A 26,765-nucleotide genomic window follows, 5' to 3' on the forward strand; every position below is an offset into this window, starting at 1 on the left:
AAAACAAGTAAGATCCAGGTGCCAGCGTGGAAAAACTAAACTGTTTTGGCTTTAAAGTAGAAACATAGCCAAAGAGGACATGATGGCACACCTGTATTCCCAGCACTCTGGAGGCTGAGGCAGAAGGATCCTTGCAAGTTCTAGACCAGCCTAGGCTACAAAGAAAGCTCAAGGCCAGCCTGAACAGCGTAGCGAGATCCTATCTCAGAAAAAAGAAAAAGAAAGAAAGAAAGAAAGAAAGAAAGAAAGAAAGAAAGAAAGAAAGAAAGAAGAAACTGCAGCCGGGTTTGGGGGTACACACCTACTTCCAGCACTCAGGAGGCTGAAGCAGAAGGATCACCATGAGTTCTCAAGGCCAATCTGGGCTGCAGAGTGAGTTCAAGGACTGCCTGAACTACACAGTAAGGGCCTGTCTCCAAAAAATTCTGAAAATAAATGATACAATATAAACGTAAGACAGGCGATAGACAGAAATATAGTATAGCAAAATCTTCAGCAAGAAGGATGACTGAAATCCAGATTCGTCCTACAACGTGGACAAACTTAAACACATACCCAGTGAAGAACCCGGACATAAAGACCCGAGCACTGAATGATTCCTTCACATGAAATGTCCAGAATCTGCAAACTTAAGAGTCTGGGGCCCCGAGGCAAGCTCTCTAACCTCTAGCTCTATCTCCAGTCTTGTTTGTCTGGTTTGTTCGGTTTTATGGTACTGAGAGTTGAACCCAGAACCTTTGCACTAGGCTACATCCTCAGCCCTTTTAAATTTTTAGACAACGTCTTTTATGTCACTGAGTTGGCCAGTCTGGCTTGAATTGGTGATCCCCTGGTGTAGGTCAACCAGAATCTTCAGTTTTAGTGTTTTTTTTTTTTAAAGTTGGAAGGGGATAAAATTAAACACAACAAGAGAGAACATAAGAAAGTAATGTAAGAGGCATAAATTTCAAAACAAGACAACCAGAGATCTTCACTATCTATCACATTGTCTCTAGTTTTCTTCCAAATACTTGTCCACATCTTCACATACAATGAATTCATACAAAACAAACTAGTATAAAACTGATCCAAACAGGATGGTGAAGGCATTTTAGGTCTTCAAGATCAGACAATAGGGAAGTCAACAATGGCTGTCATAATGTCTCTCATTCTCTTCAAAATAGCTGTCCATACCTTCATGTATGTTAAAATTAAACAAAACAAAACAGGCTAAAATCACTCTGAACAAAGAATAATAGTATTGCTGGACATTACATCATGATGCTACAGATTCACCAATGGGTACCTTCGTGTCTCTTTTTTTTTTATCATGTGTTAGATAATATTTTCATAAACTGTTTATAAGTTCTAGGCATGCATGAGTCTCTACATGTATATCTATCTTTTCTGTAGTACAGGATAAAAACAACAAAGCAAGACAAAACAAATTCCTAGAAAAATATCAAACAAAAAAGTCGTATAAAACCTCAATGTAAGGTAATCTACAATGGTAACTATGATATCTCTTGTTATCTTCAATGGAATTGTCTATATCATCAGGCATAGTATAATTGAATATAGCAGTATATAACAATATTAATAAAAATGAAATATTGGAGACATTGTAATACTTTAAGAGCAGGTAATAGTCAAACCAGAGTGAGTATTTAGGGAATCTTGTCATATAACAATATTAATAAAAATGAAATATTGGAGACATTGTAATACTTTAAGAGCAGGTAATAGTCAAACCAGAGTGAGTATTTAGGGAATCTTGTCATCTCCAGTGTAGCTGCCTCTACTCTCAGACTTGATACTATGATTTACAACAGATTCAAATAAAATAAGTCAATACAAAATAGCAGTCTAACAAGACAGATTCAAATAAGATCAGTCATAATAAGACAGTGTAAGTTATACAGGGCTTCAGGTTAAGTTAATAGGAAACTAAGAATCATTACCGTACTGTATCCTGCTATTTTCAGGATAGTTGTCTGTGCCTTCAAATCTAGTACAAGTAGACAAACTGGAATAGAGTCTTATCCATCTAAACAGAGTGGTGAGAGTAATGTGGGTGTTAAATCCTGATACACTATTATATACAATGTCCTCTGCCTTCCTTTTGTAGACTATTCCTCCCCTCTCACTCCCACCTAGTGCACTGCACATTTTGGGTCCCACCAACTCCCTCAATTTTTAGATTAGAGGGGCAACCTGCTATTTACCTAAGTGGTTCTGAACCTTCTCACTCCTGGACTGGATCTCAAGTTGTATTTCTTTACCTACAAAAGTCTCAAGGTTTTGCTTCATTATAGCTGAGTAGTTCTCTACTGCATCAAAGTATCATGTCTTTCCGACCTCTCTGCAGGTGCTGGTCGAGTTGCCCCTATTTCTTGCTGCGTCCCTGTCCAATAGAGCATTGTTTTCTCATATTTGATTTTTGGTCCATAAACCCTGTTTCAGGTTAATTATAATTCCTCTACAGAGCATTGGATGGAACCTACCTCCTGATCTACTCTGCCTGTGTTTCTTTGTTAGTGTGTCAAGGACACCTAAAGCAGAGGTGCTAGGCTGTCAGGTGGGCATAGAGGAGACCATCAGGACTCCCCTAAGGCCTCACAGAAATGAGTGTATTGCAGGGACACACTGGCCTCTGGAAGCACAAGCAGTGCCCTGAGCTGCAGTGTGGGCTCTGCAACAGGACTGGGAAAGATCACAGTCCTGCTCATTGACTCGCCCATAGCACCCTTGGTCAGGGACACCCAGTCACACAGGCAGCCAGTCACCAAAGGGTCTTCATGGCCGCTCTGATGAGCCATGTGTGTCCCCAAAGCCACAGCCTGCTGGGATGGATGGACTGGGACAAGGACTCACCTTCTCTCTGTGCTTCCTAGTTGCCCCTGTCTTCCCAGATCCTGTGACAGTAGGACAAGACACACCTGCTAAGGACCAAGCAGGGCGCAGGTCCCCAAAAGTTTTCAGGACAGCACCTAGCACTCACAGGTCTGATGCAGAAGCCAGGCTGGCCCTTCCTGGGATCTGATCTTGTGAACCCCACCCTCCCCAAGTGGAACTGATCCTCACCTGTGGTTCCCAGAACCCAAGGCCAGCTCAGACTCACTCACCAGATCCCCACATGGGCTTTCTTCAGAGCCCTAGGATGGCTGTCCCCTCTGTGAGTACATCACCCTGCTGTCCATTAGAGGCATGCAACACCTTCACCTCTATTTCTCTTACTGAAGGGAAACTGCAGTCAGGGTCCTCTGAGTAGTTCTTTACTGTCAGTGCATTTGCAACTCACATTTCCTCAGAAATCCCTGCTGAATTTGCACAATTCAGTTGAACAGTGAACTCTTCACTGAGTAGCTCCGACATTCCAGCACCCATGGAGACCACCTATCAGGGCCCTAAGGACCAGAGTGGGCAAGGTGCAGATGGAGGCTTGGGCTTGTGTTTCAAGGCCTTTGTTCCCTCCAGGCCTTTGTTCCCTGGGACCACCACCTTGACCTGTGAGACCACTAGGACCCGAGATTGCCACATCCTTCACATGATTCTCAGAGTCTGGGATGCTCAGGACTCCAGAGAATGCTGCTGCCAGAGTTTGACCCAGGAGATGCTTGGGGGTGACCATCAGTAATAAGAGTCCATTCAGGCAGTGGGCTTTGTGCTTCCCACAAGGAAAGGATAGCAGCAGGCAGCATGATAGTGGGAGCAGGGCACTGGCTTCTTCCTCCACTCATAGACTTGCTTTTCTAACAAGAAAACAACCTTATCTCATGGTCACAGGAAGGGGCCTTGAGGGGCAGTGGCCCAAGCACCACCTGTGTTCATCAAGGCCTTGACCTCTTGGAAACTCAGATTGGTGACCAACCACAGTGTGCCCATGATAATGGCCAAGGCCATGAAGGAATTATTGGTGCCCAGGAAAATATGCAGGACAAGGTCACAGAAGAGCCTGAGCATAGCAGCAGACAGGAGAAGTTCCACAGGCAAGGGGTGGGGTCACATCCAGTGGGCCAGGGCATCAGTGCAAACTGTGCTGGGGAAGGAGCAGTACCCCTCAGGGCCAGGTTGCTTTCTGCTGTTTTACCCAGTTGGTTACAGACACTTGCATGTGGCACCTATAGTGGCATGTGAACCACCGAGAGAGGCAAGGACCAAAGCCAGGGAGGATGGGAATGAACCTGTGTCCTGCAGTCTCAGAAAAGGCTCTGCTGAGCAGAGGAGCCAAAGCCTGCACCACTGCCATTATGGCTCCCAGGTGCTAAGCACAGAGAACATTCTTGGAGTTTGTGTCTCCCCTCTCTGGGGTCCCATTTCATGGCAAATGAGAGAGGCTGGACACTACAGGGGGATACTTGTGTGTCAACTGAGGATTCCAGGCCTGCTTTTCCCTGCCTTCCCTGTGATGACCTCATAGGGACCAATGGGACCACTTTTGCTCCAAATGCTCATGACCTGTGGCCTAAGGGATCTGTTACCTGCACTGGACTTCCAGTGTCAGGTAGCAATGGGGGTTCCTGAGGTCAAGGGTATGCAAATGCAAGCTGGTGGCCAAGGCCTGAGCAGGAGGTGGAGCATCTCCCCAGGTGGCACTCTAGCTTCCTGCTCTGGTCCATGTGCACAGACACAGTGGCACAGCAGGTGTCCTGGGGAACCTGCCTTTCACGTTCAGCCAGCTAAGGACTCAGGGAAAGGAGCAGATGTATTTCCTGCACTGTGCTCTTCCAGCGGGCACCCATTACTTGAACTGGTGCCCAAGGCACCTCATGCCTGGCAAGGAAATAACTGTGAGCACAGCCACCTAAGGCTGGCATCTGCCTGGGTCTTCAGAAATCCAGGCCTCTGGCTGCTCCCCCTTCCTGCAGGCAGTGTCCTCCTGGGCCATTCTCCTCAGCTGAGGAGAGAGAAGGTAATGGCAGACTTGTTTCCATATTGGGCTTGATAACCTTGCCCACCCTTCACCAGCCCACCTCATTTCCAAATCCTTTGCTTTTTGATTTGGTTATGAACCTTTGTATAGAAACAACATTGAGTTTGGTCCTTCATGAATTCAGAGCCAGTGTTCACCACCAGGGGACAGATGAGTGAGAAAAGCTTTTTGAGTAGCGCAGGTAAAGAGCACTCCAGGGATGACTGTCAAAGCAGTGTTTCCCCAAGACAGGAGGCAGCTGCATTTCATGGGAAAGAATTGCTACCTTCATGGTGGAAAGATTGCTGAGTGTAATGGAGCATGCCTGTAACCCAGAACTTGAGAAACATGCAAGAGAATTGCCATTCGTTCGAGCCCAGCCTGAGCTATAAGCAAGACTGTCTCAAAACAAACAAAAAACCCAAGCAAACAAATGTACCAACATATAGGGAAGACCTTCCCTCAACTACAAAGGTGGGTGCATTCCTATCACATGATATTACAGTGCAGATAAGGCTCTTTTATCCACCACATAATCAAAAATGGAAGATGAAACACATCTCAGCAGAGAGCACAGCATTATCACGTTTTTGTGGCTTTTTGGTCAATGTAGGGAATTAAACCCAGGGCCTTTGCACTGTGCTAGATCAATAGCCCCTTGCCCTCAGCCCCCGCCCATTAGTATACATTTTGGGAAGGGGTCTCACCAAGTTGCTTAGTTGCCTGGTATGGCTTCCTTTCTCTTTTATTGTAACTTTTCAGCATCCTGTGGTGTTGGAATGAGGGATGTGCACAGCCATGCCTGGTTTGCAATGTGATTATAACAAGCAAAGTTTAGTCTCCGTCACCTAGAAGAGGGGCTGTGCATCAGGGGGTGCTGTGAGGCCATTACCTCTGGTCCCCTGAAGGAACTCATCTGAAAGCAACAGACAACATGAGGGGTGTCAGCAGTCAGCAGGGTTGCTTCACCCTCCCCAGGAAACATGGGTGCTTCACTCTATCACTTCCTGCCCAGCAGCTAACTGCACTACACAATGTCTCCTGTGGGACCCTGGAAGGTAGAGGGCAGAGCAGTTGTACTTGACTTCCGTCCTGTTTGGCATCTTGCTACACTTGGCCTACTCTAACAAACTCCCTGGCAATGACCATGTGGTAGATACAGAGGACTTCAGTGGCCCATAGCCCCAAAGGCCCTGTGCCCTCACCCCAGGCACTCATCCCATCCTAGTGACCAGGCAGGACTGACTGTGACCTGATGGGTATCATTCCCAGGTGTGTGGAAGATAATAAAAAGTGTCTCTTGGCCCTGTTTTTACACACTGTAGCCCTTTTAGTAGGTATGATCTCCTCCCAGATTTCCTGAGCTTGTGGGTGTGATTTTATCTTGGGACAATACGTGGTAAACTAAGGCACAGGATCCATCAGGGTCAGTGAGGGAGGCCCCAGGCCCAGCACAACCCCTGCAGAAGCTGGCTCCTGAGGAGTCTGTCTGCAGGTCATTCTCCCCATGCGGTGCCTTGTTTCAGCTGACACTGCAAGGGCCTGTGGGGCACAAGGCCAGGAGCTGGGCTGTGGCGCCCATACAGGGTGCAGGCTCCTTTGATGCTTTGGGGCTCTGGGGTGTGGGGCTGTCATTGTGGCCCTCTTGTGGTGATCAAGGAAGTTTCTGGCTCCTGGCATTCTGTTAGAGAGGCAGGAGCTCAAGGTTTCCCTGCCAGCACAGTGGGGCATATGGGGAGCCACAGGTTGTGTCTGGCTGCCATCTACCCAGGACACAGGCCCATACTATCCTTCCCTGTTCTTTCCTTACCTGTCTAACCCTTTTTCAGCTCCTTCCTAGACGAATAAACATCCCAAGCCTAGAGGTGCGATCACAAGAGGAGGAGACTCTGCATCTGCAGCTTCCCAGTGTCCAAGGATCCCTGGTCTCTGGTGACAGCAAGCACCTAGGCGGTTGTAAAATTCAGGGCTCGAAATGTGTTCAGGGCAGTGACTTTTTCTTTCTTCATCTTCCTTTCTTCATCTGTCATGCCCTCCCCATCCACACATCTCTCCTTCTGTCTCTGTCCTCCCATGTCCTTTCCACTGCGCATAGCTGGCCCTGTACTGCACAGGGCTGAGCACTGTACGCCCTCAGTCCCTTTCTGGCCCCAGGAAAAACCAGTACTTATAGGATGGCTGGCTTGTCATCCAGACCAAGCTTGAAGCAACATTCTTTGTCCTTGGTCCATGGCCTGAGTTTGAGGCCACCAGGAGCCCCAGCTCTTGGCTTATGATGGCCTCAGGCAGCTCCTAGGACCAAGTGTTCTCCAGAAGCCATGCTGATCAGAACTGGATGTTGATGTCAACCTGGTGACCCAAGACTCTATAGCAACCCAATGACTGGCACTGGGTCCCAGTGTGATGCCAGATCATGTGGACAGTTGGGCTGAAGAGTGTGGATCCTCCTGTCTGGCAGGAATCAGGTGGGTTCTAGTCATGTGGAACTGGCTTCCATGGAACAGGCAGAACAACACCTGGCCAGGGAGCACTGGATTGTGTGTGACTGAGTGTGCAAGGGGCCTTCGCTTCTGGACCACACATCAGCAGAAAGGGATGTGAGCATTACCCAGCACCAATCTGTGTGGGAGGGCAAGCTCAGCCCTCTGAGCCTTGTCTCAGTTACTTTTCTTGCACTTCAGACAAAATCCTGAAAGTTAAAGGGGGGTTTATTTCAGCTCATGGTTGGTAGAGGTTTCATCACACCACAGCTCTTTGTGTCCCTTGTGCCTTGCCCAGCTTACCTGCCCTCACACCCCTAATCCCAGCATTGCATGGTGAAGCAACCCCAGCATTACACCAAATTTAGATCTAGTCACCTCTGAAAAGTCTCCATATGTGACCACCAGAGACTTCAGACACAAACATAATAGTTACGCATCATTCTCCCCGTCTGGAGACCAGATACTTTCATGCCTGGGACTATGTGGCTCTGTCATAAGTTCTGGACATGATGATCAGTCCTGCTACTGCCCTGTCCCTGGGTCCTTCAGGATCTGGATAGAGGGTGTCCCAGAGGAACCTGTTTTCAGTGGCCCCATGGAATTGGCTCAGGCTCAAATCCTGGCCCTCATGTGAGGGGGTTGAGTCCTGGGGCTGTCTTCCTACAGGCCACGAAGTGGACAGGCTACCCCTGCTTCCTCACCTGAACACTGCTTCCGGGACCTCTGTGGCTGAGAAGACAAGTGTAGTGGGAAGGGAAAAGTATCTGCACTCAGTAAGAAGGGGCGGCTGTGTCCTGAGAGGCTGTAGAGTGGGGTCTCCCTGTGTTTTCCCTCAAGGCCGCACTGGAGCTGGTGGTTAACATGTACAACAAGCTTCCTCTCAGATGCCTCTCATTCTTCTCTGTCCCACACGTGTCCTCCCCACACACACTTCCTGGGATGCTGTGTGTATTTTCCAGGTTGGGTATGAGTCTTTGGAAGCCCTGGCTAACCATTTCCACTCTGACCTCTGCACACCAGCCAGATCTCTGCTGCCTCTTGAGGAAGGGTTGCAGTTGGAGAAAGATCAGGCCTTTCCTGAAGATAGCAGTTATGGAGTGAAAGGGTGTTGGGAATGTCTAGTGCACTCTGGACCCCGGGAAGAGGCACACACACACCAGATCGGGACATGGGGGGTGCAGCGCGAGGAAAAGAAACAGAGAAACACGGCAATTGCAACTACACCGCACTGCACTGCACGCTGTGCTTTATTTTTAGTGTTCTTATATAGTAAACCGGATCAACTCACAGAGCACAGACGATTAACTAGTGAAAAAGCATTCTTTGTGACAAGCTACAATGTGACAGACTACAATGTTTATCTAAACTTATTTAAGTTAAGCAAACAAGCAAAATCAGTTCTCTAGCCCCTCTAACCCAGGAGAAACTTCATTAGCCCAAGAATGTTGTTAATTATGTTTGTTGCTAGTGTCACAATGGTGGTCGGTCACTTCCTCATGACTCTGTAAACAAAGCCAAGTCACACAGCATGGGTTCAGAGATGGGGGAACATCCCCACTGAGAACAGGCATTCCTGTCCCGCCTCTGTCTCGCATACCGGGGGCTATTGTTTACTGCAGGTCCTGAGGGGGCTAGGGCCTTCAAAGTGACTCCTCATCCCCCACAAAAGGGCATCTCCAACTGTCACTTTAGGCCCAGACATGAGGGGCCTGAGCCCAGGTGAAAGGCGGGTGGGGGAGCCTGAGGCCTCCATGAGAAGGTTTCCCTGAGTGCTGTGTTCACTTTCTCCTTCATGACTCAGTCAACTGCAGGCACTGGGAGAGGGGTTTGCTTATCTCCCCAAGGGGGAGCAGAACTTTAGGAGCCCTTCTAGAACTGTCAGCACACAACCTCTGTGTATGTCTGCACTGGGGTTGTACACAGAAAAAAGTACTTTGAAAATGCAGACTCCTGTGACCCCATGATGGGCCTCAGAAATCCTCTCAGTGTGGTCTGGGCTCAGGCAGCTGCAGCTTTTTGCCTCAAGCTGTGTATGCCTCAGGGACCCTGGCTGCTGGGGAGAGGGTCTCAGGTCTGCGCAGGTTGGCCTCACTTTGCTGTTTTAATTCTTTTTTTCATTTTTTTGCTGGATATTGACCTCAGGACCTCGCATTTGCCAGCAGGTACTCAGGACACTGAGCTAAACTCCCGCACTTTTAATTTTTTTTAACGTATGAAATTCATTACCTCTTAGTTTTTAATGTGTTATGCTTTGTATTCGTATTTGTGGTACATTATGAATACATTGATATGGAGTTGGCATATTGATTGTGTAGAATAAAACTTAGGTCCTTTCTGGTGCATAGGGTGGGAATTATAAACCACAGCCTGTCTTCAGCATCACTTGTACCGAGCAACCCAGTCTGTGTGCCCAGGCACTGCCATCTTTAGGTCCAGAAGGGTCTGGGAGAGCCTTTCTTGGTAGCCAGTATGGTAGGTTGTGGTGCCCAGTGTGCCTAGCAGCATAGGCAAGGACAGGAGAGTGTGGCTGGTCCCAGAGGGAGCCTGTGACAGCCACCCAGTGGTGCAGATGATGAGCTGCAGGTGCTCCTCTGTGACTCCAGGTGACTCCTGGGCGCTTTCCTGGGCACAGTCTCAGTCATGGGGCTGCCTGCAGCTTCTGCACTTTGGGCAGTATTCTTGGGGTACAGGGAACAGGCCTCACTGAAGAGAGAAGATCCCCAAAAGGTACATGGGCAGTACATGTACCCCTCCACATGCTGGATGTCCAATTCAATGAGTTCATGTTACAATACAGGTTAAAAGTAGGAAAACTGATTACAGAAAGGAATGTGAAACAGGAATGGCTTCTGATAGACAGGAGCTCCACACAACGAGCTCCTGATGAGCTGAAGAGGATTTAGAGAGTAAAATCTCAAGGTGGCTGCAGTGTGGGACAAAAATATGATCAGCCACTAAGATAAAAAGTATAGTCACTTAGGTAAAACTGACCCAGTGGAAAGCAGGTCACACAGCAAGTGTACTGGGATCACATCTTTTTTTTGGCGGGGGGAGTCCTTTTGAGATGGGGTTTGGCTTTGCAGTTCAGGCTGATTTTGAACTCACTTAGTAGCCCAGGCTTATGTTGAACTGGTGTTGGGGCTACTGTATCAGACACCCCCACCCTCAGTAATGGCAAGCACGTGCTTGGCTGACTTTGATTTTAATCTTTCGAGAGAGGGGGGAATCTAACTCATAACCTTGCCCTCGGCTACAGCCCAGCGTGGCTCAGTGAGCTATATCCCGGGCCCTCATCTTCTTGACATGTGCCCGCAGCCACAGATTGGTTGCGTCCTCATATTCTGCAAGACAACTCTGCCCTGATTGACTGCCTAGAGTGTTTCTGCCTACCTTAGCTTTCTGTCCTACTGCGATTGGCTTTTCCTCTTCTCCCTGCAGTTCACATTGCTGAAAGGGGGGAAAGCATATGGGGTCTCTGCACATCAGGGCCAGTAAGAGGGAGAGGTGAGGGCAGAGCCTGTGTTTACAACTCAGCCAGAAACCCAGGAATAAAAGTCACATTCACAGGGTGCAGTATGTTGTGGTCAATCCTCAGTGCATACATAAGGTGACAGAAGAGCTGTGGCTTAGCCCACAACAGTTTATAAGCAGTATAAGCAGCTGCCTGGCAAGTGGGAAGTTGTGAGTTTGGTCATTGGTACCAAAAAATAAAAATTCTTTATTGGTTTGAGCAAGTGGCAGGCAACACAGGGAGAGAACCAGACACCGTCTCCCGAGTTCCCAACATGTTGGAATTTAGTGCGGTTTGAGTCCTGTTCATGAATTCTCTACCTACTCCTATGTCTTCAAGGATTTTACCCAATTTGTCTTCCAGTAGATTTAGTGTTTTTGTTTTAATATTTAGATCTGTGATCCTTTTAGATTTTATTTTAGTACATGGTGATAGGCATGGGTCTAGTTTTAGTTTTCGGCACATAGAGAGCCACTTTTTCCAACACCATTCATTAAAGAGACTGTCCTTCTTCTAGTGAACATGTTTGGCCCCTTTATCAAATATAAGGTGTTGAGCCTGTTTGTAGTTGTGGTTGTATCTTCTAATCTATTCCACTGATCTTCAGCTGTGTTTTGCTTCCAGTACCATGTTGATTTTACTACAGTTGCTTTGTAGTATAACTTCAACTCAGGAATTGTGATGCCTCCTGCCTTGCCTTTGCGGCTTAGAACTGTCCTTACTATTCTTGATCTCTTCTCACTCCAGATGAATTTTATGAGTGATTTCTCGAGTTCTATGAGGTATGTTGATGGTGTTTTTATCAGGATTGCATTGAATCTGTATAAAAGTTTTGGAAGAATGGCCATTTTCACAATATTTATTCTTCATATCCATGAGCAAGTGATGTCTTTCGATGTTCTGAGATGATCTTAGATTTCATTTTTCAGTGCATTACAGTTTTCCCTGTATAGGTCTTTCACTTCTTTCATGAGAGTAATTCCTAATTATTTCATTGTTTTGGTTGCTAGTGTGTAGGGTGTAGCTTCCCTTATTTCTGTCTCTGTGCTTTTGTTGTTAGTGTATAGGAATGCTATTGGTTTTTGAGTATTGATTTTGTATCCAGCTACATTACTGAATTTATTTATTATATCTAGGAGTGTTTCAATGGAATTTTGGGGATCTTCTATATAGAGTATTATGTCATCTGCAAATAATGATAATTTGGCTTCTTCTTTTCCTATCTTTACACCTTTTATTTCTCTCCCTTGTGTAATTGTTCTGGCTAGTATTTCCAGTACTATATTAAATAGGAGTGGTGATAAGGGACATCCTAGTCTTGTGCCTGATTTTAAAGTAAAGGCATTCGATTTTTAGCCATTTAGTATGACATTGGCTATTGGTTTGTCAGAGACGGGCTTTATTATATTGAAGTAAAGACCATCTATTTCAATTTTCTGCAAGGATCTTATCCTAAATGAATGTTGGACCTCATCTAAAGCTTTTTCTGTTTCTACAGAAATGATCATGTGATTCTTACTTTTGTCTCTATTGATATGGTGTATCACATTTATTGATTTACGTATATTGAACCATCCCTGAATGCCTTACTGAATCCCACTTGGTCATGATGTATGATCTTCTTGATGATTTGCTGCATCCTACTTGCCAATATTTTATTGAGAATTTTGCATCTGTGTTCATTAGGGCGATTGGTCTGTAGCTCTCTTTTTCAGTTGGGTCCTTCTCAGGTTTTGGTACTAGAGTAATATTTGCTTTTAGGAATGATTTAGGAAGGATTGATTCCATTTCAATTTCATTGATGCGTTTGAGGAGTGTTGGCATTAGGTCTTCTTTGTATTTCTTGTAGAATTCTGCAATGAATCCGTTTGGGCCTGGGCTCTTCTTTGTAGGTAAAGATTCAATTACATTTTGAACTTCATTAATTGAAATTGGGTTATTCAGCAGTTTTACATCTTCATGACTAGGTTTGGTAATTCATATGCTTCTCGGAATCTATCGATTTCCTCTGTGTTATCAAACCTTTGAGAGTAGAGTTTTTCGAAATAGGTGTTGATGAATTTCTGTATTTCTATAAGGTCTGTAGTGATTTTGCCTCTTTCATTCCTTACTGCAGGAATTTGAGCTTTTTCTTCCCTTTTTAAAATAAGGTTACTTAGGGGCTTATCGATTTTATTTATTCTTTCAAAGAACCAACTCTTTGGCTCATTGATTTTTTGGATTTTTTTTTTTTTTTTTAGTCTCTATTGCATTGATTTCTGCTCTGATTTTTATAATTTCCTCTCTTCTTTTGGCTTTGGGCTTGAGTTGCTTGCTGTTCTTTTTCTAGATGTTTGAGGTGTAACATCAGGTTATTTATTTGTTTTCATTTTGTTTTCCTGATGTGGGAACTCAGTGCAATAAATTTTCCTCTGAGGACAGCTTTCATTATATCCTGCATATTCCGGTAACTTTTATTTACGTTTTCATTTGTTTGTAGGTATTGTTTAATTCCTTCTTTAATTTCCTCTGTTACCCACTGATTACTCAAGAGTGTGTTATTCAGTTTCCATGTGTTTGTGAGATTTTTGCAGTATCTTTTATCCTTAATTTCTAATTTCATAGTGCTATTATCTGATAGCATGCAAGGGATTATTTCCACCCTTTTGCATTTATTTAAATATGTTCTGTGAGTTAATATATGGTCTGTTTTAGAGAATGACCCATATACTGCTGAGAAGAATGTGTATTCTGTTGTTGTTGGGTGGAATGCTCTGTATATGTCTATCAAGTCCATTGGTTCACAGGTACGATTCAGTTCTTTTATTTCTTTGCTGATTTTCTGTCTGGTTGATCTGTCCATTGGTGTCAATGGTGTGTTAAGATCTCCTGTTAGAATTGTGTTACAGCTAATTTAGTTTTTCATTTCTGTTAATGCTAGTTTTATATAACTGGGTGCTCTGGAATTTAGTTCATATATATTTAAGATAGTTATGTCTTCTTCTTGGAGTTTCCCCAATCCAGTATGTAGGGACCTTCCTTATTCCTTCTGATCATTATTGGCTTGAAGTTCACATTGTCTGCAAACAGAATAGCTACCCCTGATTTTTTTGGATTCCTGTTGAATGGAGTATTGTTTTCCATCCTTTGACTTTCAGTCTGTGAGTATCCTTTTGGGTTAGATGGGTTTCTTGTAGACAGCACATGGTTGGATTTTGTTTCTTGATCCATTCTGCCAGTCTATTTCTTTTAATTGGTGCATTGAGATCATTTATGTTAATGGTTATAACTGTTATTAATTGGTTTATTGCTGACATGTTATCTTTCTGCTGAGGCATCTTTATCTTTGTGTTCTGCTTAATTGTTTGCTTTGTTTAGTGTTTTTTACCTAAGTGTATCTAAGCTGTGTTTCAGTATTCTTTGCTGCATTGGCTTGGTGATCATGAAGTTCTTCGTCTATTCTTTGTCATGAAAGTATCTTATTTCTCCATCGATTTTGAAGGACAGTTTTGCAGGGCACATAAGTCTAGGTTGGAAAACATTTTCCTTTGGGATCTGAAATACTTCACTCCATGCCCCTCTTTATTTTATTGTTCGTGCTGAGAAGTCTGTGGTGATTCTGATAGGTTTTCCTTCATAGGTGATCTGTCTTTTCTCTCTGACAGCTTTTAGGGTTCTATTCTTTTGTTCGATTTCTGGGATGGTGATCATTATATGTCTTGGTGTAGTTTTATTTTGGTTAAGGCTATTTGGAGTTCTATATGCTTCATTGATCTTGATATCAGATTCCAATCTCGTGTTTGGGAAATTTTCAGCTATTACTTCTCTAAATATCCTCTTGACATCCTTTATGTTGTTCCCTTCTTTTTCATTTATGCCTATCAACCTTATGTTGTTTTCCTTTGCGTCATCTTGCAGGTGTTGAATTGGTATTTCCTGATTTCTTGTTATTTTCAAAAAATCTTTCCTTTCCTGTTCGCTGGTTGCAGTCTTGTCCTCGAGGTCTGAAATTCTAGTTTCACATTAATTGAGGTGGTTTGTACAATTTTCAATGGAATTTTGCTTTCCTGTATATCTCTTTGCATCTGCTTTATATATTCTGTTTGTTTCTTATATTATTAATGCAGGGCTTCTATCTTTTTGTTTTGCTCCTCCAATTTTTAACTGTGTCTTCTTTAGATATGTTCAGCATCTCCTTCTTTCTTTTTATTATTTCTTCTTTTACTTGAAGGATTATTTCTAGTTTGAATACCTTTAAGTCTTCCTGGAGTTGCTTCTTTATTTCAGTTACCATTATTTCAGGAATTTCAGGCATATGGCATGTATTTTCTTCTATGTACATGGCTGCTAGGCTTTCTTGGGATGGGCTGGATGTTTGAGATGGCATTTTGGTCTTTCGTTTTGCCATTTTCCTATATTTCCGTGCTGCAAATGTTGTTCCAAAGCCTCCCCTGGGCGTGTTGGCAATTGTCTCTTATGTCCTGGACTCCTGGGACTCCTCTGGTAGCGTAGCTCCTTCCTTGGGCAGTGAAGCCCCCAGATTAAAAGAAAGTCGCCAGGCTCCTCTCAGGTAGACCTAAAACCTACTCAAGCTACACAGCTCTCCCCTCTGGCAGCAAAGCTTTCCTGATGGAAAGTAGGCCACCTGGCATGGTCCAGGCAATCACAAATCCTGCTAAGCCCAATCTAGTGTGGCTGCAAGGCCAGCAGGCACCCAACTCCCTAATGCAAGGATCTCATACATTCCTGGGGATTGGATGTTGTGTAACCACACAGCTCCTTGGTTGGTAAAGCTCCCCAGGCTGATAGAGGGTCCCCCATGACCTAGGTCGGCTTCAAACCTCCTCAGCAGGGCTGCTCCCTCCTCCAGGCGGTGGCTGTAGTGCTGGTGCTCTCCAGGCCTAAAGAAGGTCACAGGCAAGGTCGGAGCATTTTCCTGCAGCTTGGCCCAGTTCCCTCCTTCAGGTGGGGCAGCTGCAGTGTGCCCTCCGGGTGAGAGAGGGCATTGCACAAGGGTGGAACGGGGTCTCGCATCTTGGCCTCGTTTCATCTTACTGGCGGGCAGCTGCGCTGTCTCTCTTTTTTTTGTATTGCTGCTTTCTGCTTTCATCAGCCTGCCATGAACTATTTCTTCTCTGCGATGCCCTCAGACATGCCACTCTGCTTTGGAGCCAGCCTATTATGGACTGAATCATCTACAAACTCCCAAGTAGCAATTTGTGTCCAGGTCCAGGAGAGGCTGCTCTGTCAAACAAGCTCATCCTCTTCTCACCTCCATGGAGTCTGTCACTCGTTAGGGCAGTGTAGCACAGCCAGCTTCCCTGTCCACATGTCTATCTGTGCTTCGCTGCTGGAGCTCTTGCTGCCCAGATATCGGCAAACACCACTTAACCATCTTGGACTCAGGGGTGAGGTTATCTCAGCTCTGAAGAGCACACTTTTCTCAGGCCATGACTTCAAAGCCTCTCTGGTATCAGCGGCTTTCATTGCTTCTCCTTTGCTCACAAATGAGCCTCAGTAAGTCCTGCCATGACACCCTCCATGTTATTGTCACTTTCTTTCCAAATAAATAATGTTAATGTGGTCATGCACAGTGGTGCTAACCCAGTAGTCGTGGCTATCTCTCTCAGGAGGAAAATCGTGGAAATCAGCCATGTCTTTATCACTAACTCAGGTGTTCCAGTGATTGTGTCTTTTCAACCCTTACTCGAATACTGGTCTTAAATGGTTTGAACTCTGAACATATAAATTGTGATGGGCAGTCAAGCCTGGGCTCCTACTTGCATCCACAAAAGTAACTATATAAAATTTAGTTTTTGTAGTATTTTCAAAGGATAAGTCACCTGGGTGGTTTTTCTCACTCCCTAAACTCTGCAGAAGTGATTGCTTAAGAAAATCATTGTTTGTCCCCATGCTATGGCCTCCAGAGAGTCTCCACCCTGCAGAGGAAGGAATGACCTGACTTCTGTCACAAATGTGCTGTCATTTTCTAAAAATGTGTGCAGGGACAGTATACTGGGTGACTTCTCTGATTTCTCTCACCAGGCATAGTTATTTTGAGATGAATCCATAATCTGTTCATGGATGCTGTGTAGAATCCCATCACCTGGTTGGCCGTTTGTTTATTCCTTCAGTTTTTCACTAATGTTTTTTGTAGTTTTGAGTTATTGAAAACAAGCTGATGCGTATGAGCTTGTAAAAGTGTCTGTATGAGCACATCGTGGATTGGATGGGGAGAGGCGCAGGAGAGTTCAGAGTTGAACTCTAAAATAAACTGCGAAATGCTCCCGGAAGTGATTCTCCTAATAGTAAGGTTGAAGGGTGCTGATTCCTACACTTCCTTGCCAACACCTGTGTGACCACAGTTTAATTTTCCCTCTTCAAAGGGCAGAGTGGTATGTTCAGCTAAAGAGTAGACTGCAGTGTCACGTAGCTGAGAACTGATTATGTTAAGGAAACTTTTTGTGATAAGTCTGCATGTGTTCCATGCTGAAATATCTTTTCCAAACCAGGCGGCTGTGCTCTCAATTTGTAAAGCTGTTCTCATTGTTGTTTTCTTATTTTTCTTTTATAAAACAGAAAGAAGTGTTATCAGAAGTGGGACTCCCACATATTTTATCCCATTCTGTGCCCTGTGTTTTCATTCTTGCAACAAAGTCTTTGAAGCAGATGTTCTAAATTTTGATGGAAACTAAGGCCCCTATGTTGCTCCTCCATGGTACCTTTCATAATATTTTCTGTAGGAAATGTCCCACTAACACTTCAGTCCAAAAATTTATACCATGGAAACATGTATTACTTAGTTTCCCATGGCTGGGCCACAGTATTGGACACCACAGTTTAAAGGTAGACAGGTTTATAAGGGTTCACAGATTCAGAGAGCAGGTCCATGTTCACCCTAAGGCAGAAGTGACATGGCAGAAGTGGTGTCTTGCAAGGCTGCTGACCTCATGGCAGCCAGAAGCACAGAAAGGGGGGATGACTCGGGGACAAGCATAGTAGCTCATAGATCTCAAGCACAATGACCAAATGACCCACCTCCATCAAAGTCCCACCTCCTGATAATACATTTACACAAGGGCCTCATCAAGGTTGAACTTAGTGACAAATACAGGGTTTACATGATCCAATTAGCCTCCAAACACATGCGCCTTTCGGTGCCATTTCATATCTGTACATAACAAACAAGTACTGCATTATGCTTTACATTGTGGGTTTTGATCCATATGGAGTTAATCAGTTAACTTCGATATAATAAGGGATAATGCTCAAAGACCACCTTTTTTGTGTGGCTCTTGAGGGACAATGTCCATGCATAGTGTGTACCAGACACACATGTGACGATTATGCCTTGCAACTCTCTTGAAATTCATGCCTCTATACCCTTGACTCCATAGGTTCTCTATTTTGCTCTGTGACTACCCTTACCTGTTCCTTGAATGTGAAATTCCAACCCTGGCCACTCTACCACTGCTCATATACGTTGGTTGCCTGTATCAGGGCCTCACCATTTCACCACATATATGTGGGTATGTCTGACAAGCTTGTTATGAATCAGTGCATCTAGCATAAAACTGGGGTAACCTCTTAGAACACCATTAAAAATACTGAGTTCTGAAACTTTGGTACTATGCAGCCTACTGATCCCAGATTCATGGTGTTCTATGCAAGAAGACTTTTGGCACAAAGTCCATGGAGAGTGTGGTATGTCTGTGAGGGCAATAATCTTCAAACAACCTCTAAGAATAACTGGGGTAGAAACATGGAAAGTGATCCACCACACTCTCCATTTACTCTCCATGAAGAAATCAGCATGGCAAACCAAATTTGTTCTGCCCTTCTGAGGAACAGTTTCAAGAGGGGCTCAGACATATTCAGCATATTCAGCGTGTTAAACAATTACTTACAGATAGATCAGGGCACAAAGTGCTGCTGTGACTCTGAGGCGGCGCCTCGGGTGGGACCCTGTGTGGAGTGTCTGGGGTGTCATGGGAAAGGCTGGATAGTGTATTCTGGGTGAGGGGAACTTGGGTCTGTCTAGATGGCTGTTGCTTGGCCAAAGCAGGCCACTAGAGTATCCTAACCAGAGGTGCTGGGGTTTCAGGCTGGCATGGAGGGGACCACTGGGACTTCCCTAAGGCTTCAGAGAGATGAGTGCAGGCCAGAGACACATTGGCCACTAAAGCACAGACAGGGGGCTGGCAGGATTCAAGCTGCTGATCACAGCCTGGCCCATTGCACCATTGGTCAAGGATTCGCAGGCCCACAGGTAACCAGTCACTGAGGGATCTTCATGGCCTCTCTGAAGAGCCATGTGTCACCAAAGGCACAGCCCGCTGGGATGGGTGGACTGGGACAAGGCCTCACCTTCTCTCCTCTGTGTTTCCGAAGCCCCTGTCTTCCTGGATCCCCTGAGAGTAGGACAAGGTCCACCTGCCTAGTGCTGAGCAGTGTACCTGCACACTAGCAGAGTCCAGCCTCCTAGGGTCCTCAGGACAGCAGCCAGGGCTCACAGGTCTGAGGGGAAAGCCAGGCTGGCTCCTCCTGCACACTGATTTCATCAATTTCAGGTCTTCCAGGTGAATTTGAGCCTCACCTGTGGTTTCTGGAACCCTGGGCCAGCTCTCAGCCTCACTCACCAGCTCTCCTTATGAGCCTTCCTTAGAAGCCTAGTCTGGCTGTTTCCTCTCAGGGTGCCCCGCCCCTGCTGCACCCCATTCTGAGGCCTGCAACACCCTCACCTCTATTTCTCTTTTAGCCTGGGAAACTAGAGTCATGGCTCCCAGTGTGACTCAGAGACAGCGGGGATCCCTGTTTGGCTCAGGCAGCTTCTTAATAAATTGAGCAGCATGTCCGTAGCTTGGGCTGAATCCCCGAGGTAGAGACCCAGGTCAAAAGTCTGGATCTTCCTCTGCTGCTGCTAGATTTTTTTATTCGATATTGTTTTTGTCATTTTGAAACAAAGTCTTGCTATGCAGCTCAGGCTCACCTTGAGCTCACTTGTAGCCTAGTCTGGCTCCACATTGGCAACAATCTCCTGCTTCAGCCTCAGAAGTGCTGAGATTACAGGCACGTACTATCTGACCCCCTGTCCAGTGCATTTGGAACTCACTTTTCCTCAGGGATTCCTCCTGACACTGCAGGATTCAGCACCGCCCTGAACTCTTCACTGAGTGGTCCTGACATCCAGTCCCCATGTGCTCAGTGCCTCCCTGAAGGGACAGAAGAGCTGAGGCCTAACACACTCCTCACCAGGCAGCAGGCATGCACAGGCCTGATTGAGCCCTGAGGTGAAGACAGGAAACATGGAAGACCTTGGGGGGCAGTCACTGTGCTTCTTGGAATGACTGTGGCTGTGGCTTTCCCTTCATCTTTCACTCACATTGCACACGTTATTTTATGACAGTAAAGGTTTTTTTGTCAGGCAAAAAGAACTGGATGACTTACTGAATGGATGAATGGAAACGGGAAATGATCTATCTAGAATTTTCCCTTCTACAGAAGACAAGCTTTATCAGTCTGTTCCAGCATTCTGTGGCCAAAGAGTACTCTGATTGCACCACAGTAAAAAGTTGAGGACTTGGTAAATCATGGGGACCTAACACAAGTAGGGCCCAGGGACTAGAAGCAGGCCCAGCACTGAGGGGCAGGCTCTAGCCCTGGATAGTGGTGTCCAGGGTACAAACACCAAGAATGCATTTCACGCCACCATGCTGATTGTTTAAGCTTAACGACAAGCTTACATTTTATTTGAAAATCACCCAGTTGTTTACGTATATCCAGAATACCAGGGCAAAGACATAGGCTAAGAGGGACTCCTTTGTAATTGGGGGGAAGGGCAGGGGTGGGGCAGGAGCTGGCCCTAGAGGGAGCACAGGAGCTGAGCCCTGCTGTGGAGCCACCAGGCTCCCCTGCCCTGCAGCTGGTGCCCAGGGGTTTTCTGGTCCTGCTTCCTCCTCTGCTATCACAGCTGGGCGTGGATCTGCAGCTGGAGCCTCTGTGGGCTCTACAGGTAGTCCTTCAGCTTTGTCTGGATCTGACCCTCCAGCTGCCAGAAGAGAAAAGCTCAGCAAATGCCCACGTTCCTTCCTGGGGCAAAACCTTCCCACCACATGTCAGCGACAGCTCTGTGCACAAAGCTTCCCCTGGGGAGTCCTCCAGACTGCAGCTGCCACTGTGTCCTGAGGGTCTCAGTTTTCAAAGGCCCATCCCCTCCCCACATGCCCACAGCCCCATACCCCAGTCCTCCTCATGCTTGGCCTCTGTCTCGGTGGGCTCAATATCCTCGGCTTGGTCCAGGGCTTCAGCTGGGGGATCCACCTGCAAGTCCACCTCCAGAGAGGTATCAACGACATCAGACATGGACCTGGGAAAGTTGGGTAGCAGCACAGTGAGAAGCCTGGTCTTGCCTCCCAGGCTCCCTGCTCAGGCACCTGTGGCAATGGACACAGAGGTCTCTAGTCCAGTGTGTGCATGGTCCAACCCGCCCTCTCCACACCCTCATGGGGCAAACCTGTCTCAAATAGTCCTGAGCACCTGACAGAGATCCTACATGAGGGAGCTCTTGTCCCGTGGTGTTACCATTTCTGCCTTCTTCAGGGCAGCTGATGCACTGTTCCTCAGCCCATCCCAACTGTCAACTCCATGGGGACAGAGACTGGAATCTGCTGTGTGATTGCACTCAAGGGCACTGGGCTGCTGCTCCATAAACATGTGAAGACCAGGGGAGAGCAGGCGTGTTTCCTTCCCTGCCTCTCCTTGGGCTTCAGCTCTTGTAGGGATGTGTTGTCCAATTCTCCGTGCCACTACCTGCTCTGCTATCCGGGGTGACTGTGCCAGCCCCACATAGCATGTAATTCCCAGATGGCAGGGCTTGTATGTGATCTAGTTATTAAGTCACAGTCAGTGCCTGGAAAAGTGCTTGCACGTAGTGTGTGCTCAGCTCTATTTGTGGATTGACGTACCCACTGACTGTTCCATGATGTGTGAGTGGGGCTGGGCCCTTTGAATCCTCCAGAGTTTCCTGCCTGGACCACGCTGAACGCCACAGAGTGACTCTGCAGTCCCCTGTACAATGAGTAGGATCACTTTCCCTAAGTGTAGGACCATGCGCGGGAGGCAAAGCTTCCCAGCACGGCTAACGCATCATCTGGAAGTGTCAGCCAGTCTTCCCCAGGGCCAAGTCCAGACAGGATACTGGTGATAGAGACCCCATTTCACTTGATTTTTCCAACACCCCACTGTTGAGAGTTGCTAACAGGATGAGAGGGGTGCTTGCCCCTTCCCCCGATTTGGAGTCATAGTGACCAAGGCAGAACTCACCGTCCCAGTATCCCCTCTTGTGGGCACAGGTTGTTGATCCTTGAGGGGTCCGGGAAGTAGGCCACAAAGTAGCTGGAGCAACTCTCCAGCCAGGCCTGTTCTGGTGGCTCAGATAGGGTGTATGGTGGGTCTGCCTCCTCTGCCTGTTCTCTGCAGACCTCAGCCTCGCTCCTGTCCGCCTGACGTCCACTCTGTGATGGGACATGAGTGGACATGAAGTTGGTGAACCACCCTGCATTTCTAGGGAGGCTTGAGGATTAAGCCCTGATCACACTCTAAATTGACCATAGTGGCTCTTTCCAGCAGGGGTAGAGGAGGTCCCCAGGAGAAATGTGATCCTCATATTCAAAGTTAAATTGCAAAAGGGACCCTGACAAACACTGGCATTTTCAGACAGCTTGTGAGCTGAGGAGAGGGTGAGCGTAACTCCACCCAGGAAGAGCAGCTGTCCAGGAGGAGCCCCAGACCTCCACAGTAGAGAGGAGGAAACAGGGGCTCATCCTGGCACCCCAGGTCCATTCATGGATCACTCAGATTGCTCCTGTTTCTGTTGAAATGGCCAGGAAGGAGCCAGGCACAACTTCCTTCCCCATGTAAGGCTGAAAGGCTGTGCTCACTGCCACCCTTATAGAAGGACATTTAGCCCAGGTGTCCTGGATATCTGACAGGTGCCACATGGACACCAGAGCCAGAGAGACTGAGGTGAATGGCACAATGAAATCATGATAGGATTGATGTGACAGCGCCTGTGTCCTTTTTCTGATGTTCTCACCACCATGACAATGACCCTTCCCCTCCCATGGTGGAGGCTGCACAGAGCACAAGTGGATGTTGGGGACATGCTTCCCCAATTCCTTTGAAAGTAGCACCCTGGCCCACTGTTCACAAAGTCCTTCAGGAAGGTGTTGTCTGTCACCAAGGGTCCTCTCTCTCCTACTGTGGCCACAGTACAGAGTTCCCTCGGATCTCACACACACACACATACACACACACACACACACACACACACACACATACACACACACCACACCACACCACACCCCAGGTGGCACCCGATGCTGTTGTGCGGTCCCAGTGGCTGTCACAGACATACAGCACACAGACCCCGTGGCCAGCTCTAGGCCGATGTCCTAGGTGCAGCTCTGTGGGTCAGTGCCCAGCAGATGTCTCGAAGTGTGAAGCTCTGCTTGACCACAGCTGGTACTGGTTTTCCCCCAGATGACCTTGGGCTGCTGATGCACAAACAGCTCTGTCACACATTCTCCCCCAGGAGTAGGAGATGGCTATGGGTTTATGGATGACCACTGGGCACTGGTCTTCTCCTGCCAGCCCTGTCATGGGTGGGGATGTGACAGGAGCCTGGGCCACAGCCTCCCTGCTCGAGCTCCTGCCCTGAAGAATCTTGGCTTAGCACCCAGAGCTCAACACCCACAGCACAGACACGCACACACACACACACACACACATACACACACAAACACACACACACAGTGAGGACCAAGGGCATTAATTGTGCAGGGGACTCACAGAGGTCCTTGGACCTGAATTGTGCTGGCCTGTAGCCGGTGTCTCCGTGTATATGGGAATCAGGTCAAAGGAGACCTGCCCTGGGCTCCCTCTTTCCTCAGGCTCCATAGGCACTGGGTCAGGGCACACCAGCCCTGTGCTGCCCATGCCAGTTGGGCAGTTCCTTCTGAGCTTCTTGAGTCCTCTGGATGGAGGGATCCATCGCCGTAGTCTCATCCACGTACTTTCCTTGCGCGGGCTCCTGCGCTTGCTGCCTCCACACCTGGGCCAGCAGGACAGCATGCTTGCCATGACTGTCAGGCAAGTGACCTCGAGGTAGCTGTCGCTAGGCTGTGGTGCCTGGTGACTAGAGGGTTCCAAGTTCTCTTTGCAACTGTCACCAGGAAGTGAGATCATGAGCTGGGGTCCACAGGCTGAGCTCCCCTCTGATATGAAGACCCTAGACCTCTTTGTTTTCACAGTGAAGTATATCCTTGTGCTCCTTAGAGACCGCAGGTGAACTAGAAAGCTGTGTGTCATGTTACAGTTTGATACACTTGAAATTTCAATGTACACATATGTAATTACTCAAATGTGGCAGGCACAGGGGAAGTGTGCTTTTCCATCCAAAGGTCCATTCCCTCTCAGGACGCAGTGCTCAGGGCCATCATTTAATCTGTCGAATTTTAGGATGACTTTTTCCTCCGTTAACTTCAGTTTGATTTCAGTTGCAGCAGGGACTATGGAGATGTTCCACAGATGTCCTGACTCATTTTCCTTCACTGTGGGGGTCCTTGCAACACTGTCCCTGTGCTCTCAGGTTGATGCAGGACACGGAAGACTCTTACGATGAGGATCCCAAATGCCTGGAAGATGAGATATTTTGCAGATCACAGAGAGATGGTAAAATACAGAGAAAACAGGCAAAGTTCCTAGGGCACAGTCAGAGTAAAGTTAAACATGCAGTGAAAGTGTCACCATGCCTTGCCCGCCTGCCTCGCTACTAAAGCCAACACCTGTGCTCAGCACACCCCTCTTACCCCTGTTGTTCCTCAGTAAGTCTGGGGGTTTGAGTCACCCACTCTGTGCCTGAAAAGGGACCTGGACCTGTCTCGGGGATGAGTGTCAAAGCTAAAGGAACCTGAAGCTCTAGGGGAGTGCAGGCCCAGAGCCCCGACTCTCCCCTCTGAGGGAAGGGTAAGAAATGAGAGCAGCCAGAGTAACAAGGATGGCTGGGGCCACACCAGACACCAGAAGAGTAGCCTTCTTGTAGCAGGCCCCGCCTGTATTGAGCAACACACCCTATTTGTCTGGCTCCTTGAGCATCAGGATGGCCAGAAAGGCCCAGCTCCGTCTCACATGACGGGCATTTATTCATTTATTTAGGGTGAGTTCATGTGCACATTTTAAATACACACGAGTGTCATTTGGACCGTAGAGTCTCTGTAACTCCAGTTTGTCTCCGTCCCTCTTATTTCCCATTCTCTTGTCTTTACTTAAATTCCTTGTCCCCTCCTTATTTATAAAAGCTCTTGCTGTTTTTCCTTTTCCCTTCCTTCACTCCTCCCTCTCTCTTCCTCATTCTCTCTCCCAACTGAGCATTGTTTCTTATTTGATAAAATCTAGTTTACATTCTGATCCTTCTTTACACTTTCAGTTACACCACAGAAACAGTGTGATATTTCCATGTCCATTCACTTTATATTCACATTCATGTTATTTCACTTAAGAGTGTGGCCCCAAGGTCCATCCATTTACCTATTACTGTCTCAAATTTATTCTTCTTTATGGCTGAATAGTATTGCATTACATGACAGGCTTTTACACAATGCACTGTGGCTCTTTCCCCAGCCAGGGACCATGTTTCTGCCTCTAGGCAAGCTTCAGGCTCATACGTAGAGGTTGGCTGAGATGCGAAAGAGCCCTTTGTGCAGTTTTTTGATGGATTGCAGCAGGCTTTCTGGATGCAGAGCGGCCATCTACAGGTTGTGGGTGTTCTTTTGTTTCATCTTGCCTAGGAAAATGCTAATAAGGACTGCCAGGAGGCTCTGAAACCTCTTCCCGCCCAAGCTCAGGCTGCAGGGACCTCATAAATTCATGTGCAGTGGTGGGCACAGAGACACATGTAGCTGGGGTTGTGGCTCTCACCTTCTGGCCTCCTCTCAATAAATGGAAGAATGCTGCTTGCTTTCAATGTGGAAAACCTGGGCACCTTAAAAATGATTGCAGAAAGAAGAGGTGAAATCTTTGCCTGGTGGGCCTATGAATACTTCTCAGCCCCCAGGCCTTTGCCTTCACTGTACAGAGGAGCTAATCAATGCCATTCTGAATATTCCAAGGACAACTGCCCTCCACCTTTGGAAAATTCCCTATGGGCCCTTTCCTGCTCCCCACAGAGGATGGTGGTAGTGGCCTCTGATTAGCTGGAAATCAACTGTTCTTTCTCTGTGTACCAGGTTGATCTTGCTCACTAGGATAGAAATTTAGGTGTTAGAGGGAGAGTCCCTCAACAGATCTCCACGGGAGTCTTCAGACCCTTTCCAACTGGACTGCGGGACTCACTTTGGGAAAATGTGCAGAAAGTGCTCCAAGGGAAATTCAATTCTGTGTGTTGCCGCTGCAGATTATCAGTGGGGAAATTATGATATTAATACGGGAAAAGAGAATCCAAATTTTTATTCTGGGAATGAAAATTGCTCAGCTTTTCTCTTGCCATATTGGGCTCTTGGGTCTTAAAAAAGGTGAGAGAAAATGAGGGATTTGCTAGAATAGAGACTGGATTTATATTGGGTCCAGCCCATCACAGCCTCTGGACCTTCTCTGACTTTCAGATAAAAAATGAACATTCGTAGATATCTTGGACATTGGTGCAGATGTTACGATTATTGTAAAAAAATGATAATAATAGTGACCTCAAACTTCTCCTTGCCAAAAACATTCTCTGGGACAGTAGGCATTATAATCCAGTCTTTGTAAAAAAGTTTTAAAATAATTTTATTTAAAGAGAAACAAATGAAAACAGAAAAAAGGGTAGAAATAATACAGAATTTCAAAAAATAAACAATAAGAAATC

At 46.6% G+C, this 26,765-nt stretch overlaps 1 protein-coding gene across 1 annotated transcript in view; it reads right to left on the reverse strand.

Annotated features, from left to right (window-relative positions):
• The window catches only part of LOC134477101 (uncharacterized), a 33,065-nt gene that overhangs the window by 2,887 nt on the left and 3,413 nt on the right, over positions 1 to 26,765 (reverse strand). The window contains exons 2-8 of the mRNA XM_063254071.1: positions 24,733 to 24,878; positions 23,714 to 24,086; positions 22,187 to 22,377; positions 21,103 to 21,230; positions 20,638 to 20,912; positions 10,765 to 10,821; positions 6,702 to 6,727 (exon numbers count right to left, since the gene is read on the reverse strand). Of these exons, the coding sequence (XP_063110141.1) occupies positions 6,702 to 6,727; positions 10,765 to 10,821; positions 20,638 to 20,912; positions 21,103 to 21,230; positions 22,187 to 22,377; positions 23,714 to 24,086; positions 24,733 to 24,878 (1,196 nt within the window). The remainder of the gene's footprint in view (positions 1 to 6,701; positions 6,728 to 10,764; positions 10,822 to 20,637; positions 20,913 to 21,102; positions 21,231 to 22,186; positions 22,378 to 23,713; positions 24,087 to 24,732; positions 24,879 to 26,765) is intronic.

Source organism: Cavia porcellus, unplaced genomic scaffold (assembly GCF_034190915.1).
Source record: "Cavia porcellus strain 051 isolate PalLab524CR breed Dunkin Hartley unplaced genomic scaffold, mCavPor4.1 scaffold_7, whole genome shotgun sequence".
Classification (NCBI taxonomy): domain Eukaryota; kingdom Metazoa; phylum Chordata; class Mammalia; order Rodentia; family Caviidae; genus Cavia; species Cavia porcellus.